General features: G+C 45.6%; 2 protein-coding genes across 2 annotated transcripts; both read right to left on the bottom strand.

Moving 5' to 3' along the window:
* Positions 1 to 1,198: 1,198 nt before the first annotated feature.
* On the bottom strand, positions 1,199 to 1,642 carry LOC119289127 (alpha-amylase/trypsin inhibitor-like). The gene has a single exon (XM_037568537.1). It carries the CDS (start codon positions 1,640 to 1,642, stop codon positions 1,199 to 1,201), a length of 444 nt encoding a protein of 147 aa, XP_037424434.1.
* Positions 1,643 to 5,924: 4,282 nt separating this feature from the next.
* On the bottom strand, positions 5,925 to 11,994 carry LOC119289128. The gene is made up of 2 exons (XM_037568538.1): positions 10,152 to 11,994; positions 5,925 to 6,267 (listed from the first exon to the last, which is right to left on the bottom strand). Exons 1-2 carry the CDS (start codon positions 10,501 to 10,503, stop codon positions 6,152 to 6,154), a joined length of 468 nt encoding a protein of 155 aa, XP_037424435.1. The 5' UTR covers positions 10,504 to 11,994; the 3' UTR covers positions 5,925 to 6,151.
* Positions 11,995 to 14,768: the final 2,774 nt, after the last annotated feature.

Below are 14,768 nucleotides of genomic sequence, written 5' to 3' on the forward strand. Positions count from 1 at the left end.
CAAAATTTGGTGGCGTGCCGCACAAATAATTCTACAATAGCATGTATTGAAGAATCCGTACAAGAAATTTTTATTTAAAAGAAATTGTATTGAGAAGTAATCTCTAAGAAATAAAAAGGGAATACGATTTATGTATAGATTCCGGTAAAATATCGCTACTCTATTCCATAAGAGTGGAATAGGAAATTAAGATGAGGATGCGAGGACGTAGTTTCCCCATAAAAAACATGTATCATATAACAATTGTACTAAAGACAATAAAGAAATCTAAATAATCTTTAGATCCATCTGAGGTTTTGATTCCCAGTAATAAAAATATAGAATAGAAAAATAGGAAAGAAGTAAATCCACTCGGTTTCATACTTGGTACAACCCAAGAACAACACTTCTTTTGGTTCACACCAACACCAGAGCTGCTTTGGGGCTTGTACTGGGCCTGATTACAACAGCTCCTCTACTATCCTTTCAATCTCTGTTTTCTGGGTGAAAGCATTTTGTCAGAATACAAATGGCGGCCAACACTGCTTGCGAAGAGCACACACGAGCACACACCCTAGTATAGAATACTCCTTGGTTAGTTGCTCGGTTCGTCGATGTTATATGCACCAGACTAATGCTGATATGCAAGGCAAACAGGCTGACATGGCTGGATTATTATGGGCCTTCATAAAACAATCTGCCGTATGATGCTATGGTTGTTTTTCTTTTTAAGGGAACAATGCTTAGTACCATCGCGTCAGCCGAAGCGAATCCAAAAGCGGGAGATCCTACGTAATCAGTGCCTTTGCCACATTGCAACATACTTGTCTGGACAGGGTCGACGGGCGATAAAAAAGACGCATGTTCTGGTTCAATGACCCACATTGGACCTGATGGATGCATCTCCTCAAAAAGAAGAGTGAACGACATAATTTATGACCTTTTTTCGTTTCACAGTCGTTCACTCAAAGCCCGCCTCAGCGCGACGCTGCGTGCCTTGCAGCGGGCTAGGATCTCCCGGTTTTCCTTCATCTCTGAATCAAACCCATGGTCCGCCTCGTAGTTAATTATAACCACCGCACATCTTTACAGAAGATTAACAAGCAGGCTCTAGGATGCTCTTTGGTGCCATTTTTCACACATGCGCACAGATACATGTATGCCATTTCATCCATCGATCGATGCAACACGGTTATTCACGATCGAGCTATTTTTAAAGTTACACGTCCACTCCCCCAGTGATCAGAGTGGGGCAGTGCGGGCTGCCGTGGATGGTTTCCAAGTTGCACTCATCCGGGTCGACAAGGCCCATGGTGTACTTCCTCGTAAACCTTGGGCAACTGGGCATGTCCTGGAGTAGGCCGCCCTCGAACACACCCTGCGGAGTTTCTGCCCCATCCATGAGGATGCGCAGCGCCTCGCACCGGCAGTATGCTGGGATGCGCGACAACTGGTTGCAACACCGTCTCTTCAACATCCCGACGGAGGCGTACACGGGCCCTATGCTGCATATTTTAGTGGACAAAAGGTCGCGGCATGCTTGTAGTGGGTTGTATGGAATGTCTGACCCTGGAATGCACTGAGTCCCGACGGTGGCCGAGGTTGCGGCGAGTACGGCGAGGAGGACGGCGGCCGAGAGGATGAGCTGAGACATGAATGCCATTCGGGCGCCCCCGCGTGTCGATCTCGTGAAAAACGTCTTGATCTCGTCCCCCTCGTGTCGCCCCCGCGGGCGACCCAGGGGGAACCCTAGCCGCCGTCCTCTCGTCCCTCCTCCCGCCTCCACCTCCCCTCGCCTCCGTCCGCAGCGCCGCCGGGCAAAGCTTGGCTGGCTGGGCGGCGGCGGGGCGTATCTCCCTCTTGTCTATCTCGGCTGGCGCGGGGCAGCCAGATCGGACGGGGCGCCGGACTAGCGCGGGGTTGGGCGGCGTGGCGCGGCAGGTTTCTTGGCGACGTCGTGTGGCGCGGCGGCGGCGGCGGCCTGCTCGCGGCATGGTGACGGCTGCGTGGTGGAAAGACCGGTGGTCGCGGGCGCTGCCGGGTTCAGATCGGATCCGATCTGGGTCTTGGGCTTGAACGCCATCAGCCGCCGCGGGGTGGTGGTGGTCGTCGCTGACCACGCCGGATCGCTGGATTCGGCGCTTGGAGATATACGATGTAGTCTTCTCGATCCTCCTTCATGATGGGTTGGACCCCATGGCTCTTTCATCTCTGCAGGTTCCAGTTCGTGGTCCAGCCGGATCCGGAGCCGATGGAGTTTTGGTGGTATAGGATGGGGACCGGAGAAAACTTTGATCGGCTTGTTCGGTCCGGCATCGGCGACGTCTCTCGACGCTGTTTCCCTCCATGGAGGCGATGTCGAGGTCTCTCCTATCCATCTCCGAACCCCTCCCGGACGAAAGTCCAAAATTCAGTCTGGATTGGGCGGCGGCGGCGTCCTTCGCGTCGTACCCTCCATGGAGGCGCTGTCTTGGGAGGTTCTGATGTTCGGCGGAGAGATGCTGTGGGTGATGGACTCCGGTAGCTCCAGCAGTGGCGATGGTGTGGAGGTTGCCAGGAGGTGCGGCGTTGTTTCTACCGCGTCGATGATGACGAGTATTGGCGGCATGGTGCAGCTGGATATCGACGACAGATGCGGCTAGATGGACGAGCGCAGGGCGGCTGCGCTGTCTGGCGTCATGGTGGCGTCGACAGCTGACCTAGCAAGGTCTTTGCGTCGGTACCTGCTCCGAAAATGGTTAGGTGGATGACGGCTGCGGTAGCCTCGGTGAGTGCGCCGGACCGGTGTGTGACCCATTCCCGGTAAGTGGCTGGGATGGGGCAACCGGCATTAGATGTTAGGTTTTTGTGCGATGTCTGTTTGGTATTAGGCTCGGACATTCGGCACCCCTACATCAAGGGAATAGGAGTAGCGACAGGTGTCGCGAAGATGGTGGCTTCAGGCTTACTGATGTAATGATTTGTAAGGTCTCTGAGAATAATTAATAAAATGGTTGCATGCATCGCTCAGATGCAGAGGCCGGGGGTAATCCTCCTTTTCGAAAAAAAAATGAATGCCATTCTGTGGATTCTTTCAAATGGATGGGATGCCTGTAGTTTGAGGTAGGCTAGCTAGATGTGTATTGCTTGTATATGTATGTACTACGAATGGGAAGAGCGCCAACTGGCGTTGTAACTATGGTTGTGCCTTTTGCTCTCGTTGGAGTCACGCGGAATGGAAATTTTAATGTCGTGTATCACTAGCTAATTAATCTTTACGATAACAATATTTGGAGCTTTATGGCAACAGAATTTGGAGGGGATGTAAGTTGGGGTTTGAGTGAAAGAATGGCCAGATTTGCTGCCACTGGGTTCCTAACTTTCTCAGCATGAATATGGCATGAGTTATCTTATCATACGTGGCCAATAGCTTTATCCCTGGTTTATATGACATCCTTTTCTTCTGCATTCATTTCTCATGTGAGCTAGCACTGATACTTTTTTTTTTTTGCGAATGAAAAAATAGTATCAGTCTGAACTTCTTTTTTTGGTTTGTGTGCGGACTCTGGATATCATATGCTCATTAAACCAACCAAGTTCTATTTATTTATTTATTTTGCGTCAGCAATCATGTAATCAGATGAGAACATCACCTGGATCAACTAACATATAGGGAATCTAACATATAGAGACCATCTTCATGGGACGGATCCAAAAATGGCCCATCATATTAGAGAACTCACAAACGATGATGTTTTCACACTCATATGCCATCTTTGGTCGATGACATGTCACACTCACTAGTTAGTGCAAAAGTGTGTTCTTATTACATATCTTGATCGCTTTGCACCCATCAAAATATAAATATATACGGGGAGCTCTCTATCAACACTAAGGCCCTGTTCGGAACACATGATAGGAAAAACACACGAATGGAAAAGTGTAGGAATTACAAGTCATGTCTTGTAGGTTCCTACATGATTGTAAAATGTAGGAATTGTATAACATAGTTGTTTGGATGCTCCACAGGAAATTCGCAGGAATTGTTTTTTTAGGAGAGAGAGAAGATGAGAGACAAAGACACATTGTTGCATTGGACTTCTCAATGGAAGTGAAAACATGATGTTTGAGCAAATGTCTAGAATCCTCCAAAATGTGAAGGGAAGGAAGGATTCATACAGGAATTTGAAGCCAATTCTATAATCCAAAGGGCACATAGGAAAAAAAATCTATATGATTCCGTTCCTATGAAATTCCTACACAATTCCTTTGTTGCAACGGGGCCCAAATTGTTCATGTTGCTTCAAAAGCGAAAAAGAATAATCACAAATCAAGGAGGGTAAACTCTATATCTAATAAACAATGCACGTACAAATCCTTTTAGAAGCATTCAAATACAAACCGTGTTGTCAGCATCCAACAAAAAGTGAGGGACTGAAAGGACATCTTAGGTAAAGGTTATAAAACTTGTGATAACCAATGACAAAGAAAAGAATGCCATATAAACCAGGGATACATCTATTGGCCACGTATGACAAGATAACTCATGATGAGAAAAGGTTAGGAAACCAGTGGCAATAAATCAAACCATTCTTGCACTCAAACCCCAACTTTTGCATTCCCCTCCAAATTCTGTTGCTATAAAGTTCCTAATACTGTTATTAAAAAGATTAATTAGCTCCATTCCACAGCACTCCGACGAGAGAAAAAAACACATCAGTACTCACGATGCAAGATTATTGCTCTTCCTTTCTCTCAGTATATATGTGAGCAAATGAGAAAAAAATTATACAGATGGCAGAATTTGGAGCTTTATGGCAACACTTAATCTTCTATCTTTACTTCTTATGTAATCTAACACTAACACTTCAAGTGAGCTTCCATTACAACTCAAAAAATAAGTAAACTTTCATTTGGGTTGTGTGTGGAGAACATATGCTTGTTAAACCAACCAAATTTTGTAGTCAGCAAGCATGTGACCAGATAAGGAAAGTTTATACACCTGGATTATTAGCTAAGGTGTATCGGAACCCAATATATGGATGGAATCGGTGTGTACTAGTCAATCTTATAGAAATCGTCTTCATGGGACAGATCCTAAAAACTGTCCATCATATTAGAGAACATTAGTGTTCCTGATGTTCTCATACATGTGTTATGCATATGCCATGACACACACATGCACTTTAGTGAAGTGAGTTTTAGTATTTGCTCAATGACATGTCTCACTCGCTGGTTAGTACAAAAGTGTGTTCTTATTAGATATCTTGATCACTTTGCATCCATCGGGAATATAAATATATATCTATCAACATTATTTTGTGCATTTTGCATTCAAAAGCAAAAAAAATTAAATAACTCACAAATCTAGAGGCGCAAACTCCATATCTAATAAACACACTTATTTTTAGAAGCATTCAAATATAAATCGCGTTATCATCATCCACTAAAAAGTGAGAGACTGAAAGGATGTCTTGGCCAATATGTGGATTCACGTGGTAATGACAAAGTATTAAGGTCCCGTTCGAAACGTTGCCAGCTTCCCGAGAAGCCAGCCGCCACCAACTTCTGATGGGAGCATGATGCGTTCAGCAGCAGCTCCTCTCCGTCAGCATGGGCTGGCAGCCCAAGGGAGCTTGAGGCCCAGTCAGTGGCTCGTAGCGAGAGGAAAACTGTTCGAGGAGTGAAAAACGTTTTGAGGATGGCACTTTGGAAGGGCATTCCCACATAATTTCGGGCAACTTCCCCTTCCATTTTCATGAAGTTGCGTTTCCCCTGCTCTAGGAATTTGCACTATGGGCTGCTCTTTCTCCATGAGCGGGCTTCTCGAAGCTGGATCGTTCAGCTGGCTTCTCAAGGCTATTTCGGGAAGCTGGATCATTTTTTTGAACCGGGCATTACCCCTTTTCATTACTGCAACATAACGGAAATACGGCAGTCCAAAGAATGGGAAAAGGGGAAGCGAATCCAAAGCATCGCAGGGAAACCCACTGTGAGCACTCGCCATCGAGATTACTCACCGTGGGGCGAAAACCCGATGACACCAAATCTCAGTATCTAGAATCCAGGGCCTACAGCCCCAAAAGAACACAAGTTATAAGGCTCACAACAACTGAGCAACAAATGATCAGGCCCACGCAGGGGGAAAGCAACTCAACATCTAGCTAAACCACGGAATCATAGCTTCTACAGATCAACGAGCCGATTCTTCATGGTTCGCCGCACAGATTCTCATCATCATCGACGCATTCTCCTTCAGCATCTTTGCCCCATCCCTCATGGTAGCCGCATCATCTTGCTTCAGCAATCCTGCCCAGTAGCACATTAGAGCACATGCAGAAAAAATACATTCAAAAGGATTTTTAAGCGGTTTGAACTCGAAGGTAGCTCTATTGCGACAAGACAAGATCGCCCAACACACAACAGCAATCCCCACTGTATAAAACTTTTGCCCACCAGGGAAGAATGTAAAGCACCATACATAAGCTTGCCAAATGTTATCAGGGCACAGAGCAGTGCCAAACATGCATGCCACTGTCCTCCAGGTCACCCTAGCGACAGGGCAAGTAAAAACAAATGTTGTGCAGTCTCTCGCCCACCATAGAAAGAGCATTTAGGATTCCCTTTCCAACCTCGATGTTACATCACATCTCTAGTTAGGACAGCATCCTGAAACAATTGCCACAAGAAGATTTGAATTTTTAGAGGTATCCTGGCATTCCAGATCCATCTGTAGTCGCACCCAGCAATATTCCTTTCCAGGAGAGAGTATACAGATTTTGTGGTGAATGAAGATTTCCCTCCCAGGCCCCATTTAATCACATCAGTGGCTTCTGAGACACAGGCTTCTCTTGCCATGTTACCCACAGTCAACCATTGTTCGCTGAGTTCATTGTTCAGTCTCCTTCTAAAGAAAGAGGAGGGATCAACATTTAAGCACTTATCAACTGTGCATTCAGGATAGTTGCATATAGAAAATAAATGAGGGAATTGTTCAGCCAGAGGGATATTGTCCCCAATGGGGTCAATCCATAGCCTGGCAATGTCTCCTGATTGTACAATCACTCTCCTTCCTGCCATATAAAGATATTTCACCTTCATAATGGCATTCCAGCATGGCGAGTCATTGCTCTTCATTTTAATATCAGCCACTGTGGCCCTACTAAAATATTTGGCTTTCACAGTATCCTGCCACAAGCCCGATTTAGTTTCTAATTTCCACCACCATTTAGTAAGCAAATTGAGATTTTGTTTATGTAAATCCTTCACACCCAGCCCTCCTTTGTTCTTAGATCTGCATATTCTAGTCCACTTAACCAGATAATAGCGTTTCTTATTCTGAGTCACATGCCAAAAGAATCTTCTTCTACACTTGTCAATCCTAGCAAGTATAGTTTTGGATAGAAGAAATATGGACATATAGTAAAAAGCAATGCTAGAGATATTGGCATTAAGTAACGTCAGGCGACCTCTGGAGGAGGCATTGCCCCCAGTCCAAAATCACACTTTTTAATGTATCTGGACTCCAAAAAGTCCCAATCTGCTGCTCGCAAGGAGGAAAAAGTCACTGGCACCCCCAGATACTTCATGGGAAAATGCCCTATTTGACAGTCAAATATATCAACATAAGCTTTAAGAATATCATCATCTCCCTCCACACACAGGATTTCACTTTTTTGAAAATTGATTTTGAGCCCGGACATGAGCTCGAAGACATATAGTAACAGTTTCATGTTCACTGTCTTATCCAGGTCGTGATCTATGCACAAGACCGTGTCATCTGCATATTGCAGAATAGCTACTCCATTTTCAATAAGATCCGGTGCAAGCCCAACAATTAGGTTTTTTTTTCTGGGTCTGTAGCACCATTTTACACATGCACTTGACTGCAATGTTAAAGAGGAACGGCGACACAGGATCTCCCTGTCTAACCCCCTTAAAGCTTTTGAAATACGGCCCCATAGTGTTATTCAACTTAACACTGACTATGCCATCAACCAAGACACTTTTAACCCACTTACACCAAGTGGTACCAAACCCTCTCATCTTGAGACATTCCAACAAGAAGTCCCAGTTTACCTTGTCATACGCTTTCTCGAAATAGAGCTTAATAACAATGCCCACTTTTTTCTGGATGGAAGTATGATGCAAGATCTCATGCAAAGATAATACTCCATCCATAATATTTCTATGTTTGATAAAAGCATTCTGATGCCTACTAAACAGTTTGTCCGCAAGGGGGGCCACTCTGTTATCAAGCGCCTTAGTGATCAGCTTGTAGGGAGATCTAAGCAAACAAATTGGCCTAAACTATTGGATCTTATTAGCCCCATTGATCTTAGGCAGTAGAGTTATAATGCCATAATTCAATCTACTAACATCAAGCTCCCCTGCATGAAAAGCAGTAAACAATCTCATAATATCCTCTTTCACTATATCCCAGCAGTGCTGGTAAAACTCAGCAGGTATATTATCCGGGCCCGGGGCCCTGTTGCTTTTCATGGAAAATAAAGTTTTCCTCACTTATTCCGCCATGAAGGGTCTATTAAGAATCTCATTATCCAGCTCATCGAGCCTCTCTTCTTCCCCCCAAATATCAGGGTCTAGATGAAACATGTTTCCCTGGGCTAGCCCAAAAAGATTCTTATAAAAATCAGTAGCATGTTGCAGAAGCTTCTCGGTCCCCTCAATCACCATACTCCCAACATTAAGAGAGTAGATCGTATTTTTTCGCTTATTACCATTTGCTATTTTTTGGTAATAAGTAGTGTTTCGATCCCCCCAAGCAACCATCTCTCATTGGATTGTTGCAACTGAAAAAGTTCCTCATTGACAAGTATTTCATTCAGCTCCACAAGGAGATCAATCTTTCTACCAAACAATTCATGGTCTATACTTCCCTCCTCCTCTAGCATTTCGATAGAAGCAAGCTCTTCCCTAACCTCTTGCTTTCTTTTTTCTCATGACCGAATTTATGTGATCCCCAGCCTTTAAAAAACTTCTTAAATCGTTTAAGTTTGATATTCAAAATATCAATAGGATCAGTAGCATTCACCTTTTGATTCCAAATCCTGCTAACTAAAGGAACAAAATCCTCAGATTTTAACCAGCTCAACTCAAATCTAAACTTAGTTATTAGTCAGAGTACAATAGGAGAGCATTGTGGCCAGATACCTCCCTAACGAGCTTTTTCATATTAACAAGAGGAAACATATCCTCCCAATCATTGCTCATAAGTACATGGTCCAATTTATCCAAGGTAGGATGAGCTTAGTTATTAGTCAGAATGGGCTGATCACCGCCATTTCTTATTCTTCTCCCCACTATGCCTGAGGATATTGAAGTCACCTCCGATCAATAGTTGTATTTGAATATGGAAGCAAAAATCAGCAAATTCACTAAGGAATTCACTTCTATCACATTCGTGGGCCGCTACATAAACAGTACAGAGCGTCCAAATTTTCTTCATATTGATATCATACAGAGATACTTGAAGAATGAATCTACCTTTCCTCCAAGCAACTACTTCAAATTTCTCCTTTCTAACCCCACATAGGATGCCCCCGGCCTTACCAATTGAGGGGGTCCATTCCCACTCAAACAAATTATGTGGGTCAAGTTTTCTGAAATAACTATCCAGAAAATTCTTTTTTAAAGTCTCTTGTAAACAGAGAAAATCAAGGGAATGGTCACTAATAATGTGGGATAGGCAGGTTTTCATCCCTGTTTTTCCTGCCCCCCTACAATTCCAAAATAGACCTATCATTTATGTTTTTTCCCTTTCTCCCCCCTCTGGTGGCCCTAGTATTATGGACAGGGCTGCCAGCTTGTTTTTTTCAATAAGATTTTGGCTTCTGGTAGTGGATCTGGAAATAGCCACTTGTACTTTTGGGCTTTTTCTTTTCCTAGACCGAACCATGGTAAATTGTTCTTCCATATCCTCATCCCCATCTCCCCACTCAGTGCTAATAGGGGTTTGGTCTCCCTTCCCATCAATGATATACATCAATTCTTCCTCAATCCTCATTTTTTGTTCCCCCTCTTTTTTGGAATTCCCCTGGCTATTTCAAGTTCTCTAATAATGTCCACATTAGAGAAGTTATTGTCAGGGAAAGCTACCCCCATTTTTAAAGCTCGAATCATAAGCTCGGGATTAGATAAGGCATTAAAGGAGTTATGATTTGCTGAGTTACCTTCCAGATTTCTCTTCTTGGTAATGGCAATAGCTTTCTCTTGCATTCTTCCTTCCATATTCTGCAAGTTCCTCAAGCTAAATCTCTGGACCTCTTCAGACAAAAGGGGAGGAGTAGGGATCACCTCTCCCACATCCTTAGAAGAAGAGGTAGGATATTGTACCAGATATTCTGATTTCCCGAACTTGGAAAGGTCCTCTCCCTCAATTTCCACCACCTGCTCACAATCCATAGCCACATTTAAATGAGCTACATTATCATGAGGTATAGCATCATCGAATGAACATGCATCATTTTTTCTTGTTACCCGAATCTCATCAGCATTATGCTTGGTATCATCAATACCCAGCATTGCCGAGACCCCTGCATTTTTTCTTTGTTGTAAGCCTCCACAGCCATAGTCTCAGTCAGCAATGTGTTATCCTCTAATTCATCAGATTCCACACTTTCTTCCTCCTTTGCATCAATAGGGTCATCGTCCCCTTCGTTACCATTTTTGTTGCATCCCTCATTTTTTTTCTTTGTATCTAGATTTAGGATCATTTTTACCCTAGGTAGATGTTTTCACATGGGCGGATTTTTTTGTATCCGCCCCCACCTACACATCCTTCCTTTCTCTTTTTGGATAACGCACCAACACCTTCTCGATTTCATAGAAGAAATCAAAGAAGTGCATGCCCAACACTGCCTCAGCAACCCCAGGGAGCTCGTCCACACTGCGACAGCCCAACCGGACCCTGGCAAATTCAGGCTTATGCAGGGTGGCCATGTCGATCTCAAGTGGGACGCCCACCAGGAAAGAAACATAAGCAACATTCCTCTCATTCCTTCTTTCTAGGGGAATATTAGCAAGTTTTACCCATGCCATCTCCATGGCTCCCTTAGCTCCAATGTTGGCCGACCAAGGGACAATCTTAACTACCACACCGCAAGATTTAAGGGTCATTCTATCATTATAACATGCTTTTTCACATCCCTTTGATTGGGAAATCTCATCACATAAGTATTAGGGCCAATGGTTCGAGCAGTGCAGTGCCACTTGGTCCCAATATAATCAGAAAAAGCCTCTTCTAGGTCCTTAACACTAGCTTCACCCTCTATGATAGTAATCACTACACTGGTAGATCTTTCCTTAAGCTGCTTAGCAGTGCATGAATCAGGAATGTAAAAGAAGCCCTGCCCCTTGGCCTGGAAGGCACACATGGGAGCAATGCACTCCCAATGCAGAAAAATAACACACATCGATGCCAAATGACCCATTTTACTGCATCTTTCACAAAAGGCTTGCGGGCAACTAGCAGGAGTATGGCTAGTAGCTTTGCATATAGGACATGGATCATAGGCCTTGGAAGGGGGCACCTGATTGGGGGGGGGGTCACACGAGATGTAGCATCAGGCATCTACTTCTTCTTGAACGTGATTGCTGCTTCAGATCCGGAGGTGTTAGGGTTCTTCGCCACCCAAACCCCCCAGATCTTGCCTGCTTGGCGCGCTCTGCTGCCTCGTCCCAGCGCTCGGTGTCATCGGAGGCCGACGCCATCTTCTTGTTGGTGGAGATATCGTCGCCGTCCGCCTCCCTGGACCAAGAGAAGCACCCGCGTCCCCGGCCGCAATTGAAGCGACCGGCCCACGCCCCATCCGGCCAGATCCGAAACCCTCGCGTCTCCCTCCACGGTAACTCCGATCACCATACTCCTCCATCACCTTGAACTCGCTCGGGGAAGAAGATACCACCTCCGCGAATGATCTATGATCACCACCAATCTTCCCCTCCCACCACTGGAACGAGGATGAAATTTTTGATCTAGGGTTTCGCGGCACCGCCCAAAGATGGGAAAGAGCGGCGTCTAGGTCAAGAATGGGGCGAGCCGCTCGACCTTGTGCTTTTGTACCCCTCGCACAGCCATCGTCTGCGCCATGGATCCCCCGATCTCTGTCCACGTGGCCAGCATCTGCAGCAGGCGGCGCCACCACACCCGGGCACGGACCCAAGATGCTTGGGGCCCGAGAACTCAAACCCGCATCATGCCGACCCGATACGTGCACTCCGTCCCCACCGGGACGTGCCGCGTTCTTGTGTACCGCCGCGTTCGCCGGGATCCGATCGCGAACCCTCGCGAAGTGGCACGGGAAGGACACGATCTGCCCGATGTCAACGCATTCCCCCTCGCGGAGATAACGCGCGTCCACCGTGACCCCCTTCTGGTCGATCAGCACGAGCCGGAGAGCCCCTCGTTGGAGAAGGATCTCCCCGTCGGTGAAGGTGACGGTGTGTGCCGTGGTGAGGTACGGTGTGAAGGAAACGTGCCAACGAACGTCGCTAGCCATCTTAGACAAAATAGAGATGGGTGGATGGTCCTACGGGTCGGGAAGCTGGATCATGGACATGATCCAAGCGGGGCCTAATTCATGAATATACGAAACTTGTGTTTAGTCCCATGAAAATGAAATAAAGGTGGTTTGAGCCCCCCCACCCACACACACGCCAACAAAAAAGGATAAACATAAACTACATCTTTAAACTTTTTTGTTACATTTCTCTATCTTTGTCATAGGAAAACCGTATTAAGAGTGGTTTAACAAATGATGAAGAGTATATATCCATTACTGATACGAAGCATATGCACTCCTAAAGTCTCTTTGAAACTACCGAGTTATAGGAAAAGCAACCCCGAAGGCTCCATGCCTACTTCGGGAAGGCCTAAATATGTGGTTTGACCCTTCTATCTAGCTTGGAGTATTTCCCATAAGGACCCCGGAATTTCGGAATGCGTCGGAGTCTCCAAGGCTTGAAATGGTCAAATAGTGGGCATATTTTGGGGGGCATATAAAGTTAATCCCTTCTTCCCAAAGGAAGGCAATCAAATAAGAAATTCAACGAGTCTTGGCCTTCTACGTTCCCACATCTCTCTTAGCAAAGCTCCAAAGTTCAATTTGAGTGAGCAAAAAGAAATATGAGACCTAGATTTATGATTCCACCAAGTTAATCCTAAATCCCCTGGGAGTTCTTCTTGATGTCGACAACAATGGTGAAGGTGGTGCAGCCAAGGTGCGGGTGACCCTTGGTTAGTCCAACAACGCACATGGCAGAGTGGATTGCCATGAAAGAGGTTGAGGAACCTCGAACCGATTGCCAAAGTTTAGCTCGGTTGAAGCGGGTGTTACAGAAGGCATTGGCAGTGGCGTCAGAACAGCGAGAGGCAGCAAAAGCCACCTCGAAGACTCAAAGACCTGCTCAAGCCGAATATTATCCTAGTCACCCACCTCCTAATTACACTACAAAGAAAAGACACATCCGTGACATTTTGGGCCGAACGAAAAAAAATTCTGTCATACTTATGACACTTCTATGATGATAATTGTGACAAAACCCGATATCATCATAGATGTGGTGGGGTCCTACTTCTATGACAAAAAACATGACAAAAAATGGGCTTTTCATCCTGGGTGGGCCGGAGACGCAGCTGCATGACATTCTTTGGGTCGTCCATGACAGAAAAAACCATGGTAGAAGCGAGGGCGAGGAAAATATTGGGGTGTTCCCGGTTACGGTGGGTGGTCGGGGCCGAGCGATGCGCGTTTCTCTCGTACACGCACGCGCGTGGGTGCGAGGCGTTGGGCTCTAACTGAACCCGAGCGATTGCACTGCCGGCTACGCGTTACTGAACCCGAGCGATCGATCGATGGCTGTTAACTGAACCCGATCGAGCGATTCCTTCGCTACTGCTGCTAACTGAAGCCGATCGATACTGCCTCTGGATGAACAGTCAGCGTTGCTGGGGGGTTTGTGAAAGTGCTAGTGATCGACTAGAGGGGGGGGGTGAATAGGCGATTTTTATGGAAGTCTTCAAAACATGGAAGTTTCGAAGACAAACGATAGAAATAAACCTATTACCATGCATCGGAAGGTAGACTACACTAAGCAAGCCATAGTCAAGTATTCAATGAAGTGAAAGCACAATGACTAATAGCAGCTATGCAGTATAGATCAGGTAGGAAGATAGTGTGAAGCCAATCAAAACAAGCAGTCATTCAGTGAAAACAAAAGATAATGCAATCATACAATGACTTCACCAGGGCCAACAGTAAGTAAAGGAATGGGAAGGATGAAACCAGTGACTCGTTGAAGACAATGATTTGTTGGACCAGTTTCATTTGCTGTGACAACTGTATGTCTAGTTAGGGAGGCTGAGATTCAACTCAGAAGACCGCGTCTTCACCTTATTCCCCTTGAGCTAAGGACACCCAGTCCTCGCCCAATCACTCTGGTAAGTCTTCAAGGTAGACTTCCAAACCTTCACAGACTTCGTTCACCGGCGATCCACAATGACTCTTGGATGCTCAGAATGCGACGCCTAACCGGCTGGAGGATTCACAGTCCTCAACTGTAATAAGTCTTCAGATCACACAGACAGGAAGACTTAAGTGATGCCTAACACTCTTTGGCTCTGGGTGTTTGGGCTTTATCCTCACAAGGAATTCTCTCTCAAAGGTTTCGAGGTGGGTTGCTCTCAAATGACAAAAGCCGTGCACTAACTCTGAGCAGCCAACCGTTTATGGTTGTAGGGGGTGGTCTATTTATAGCCACTAGGCAACCCGACCTAATTTGTCCGAAAT

The sequence above is a fragment of the Triticum dicoccoides genome, chromosome 4A, assembly GCF_002162155.2.
Source record: "Triticum dicoccoides isolate Atlit2015 ecotype Zavitan chromosome 4A, WEW_v2.0, whole genome shotgun sequence".
In the NCBI taxonomy this organism is placed as follows: Eukaryota; Viridiplantae; Streptophyta; class Magnoliopsida; order Poales; family Poaceae; genus Triticum; species Triticum dicoccoides.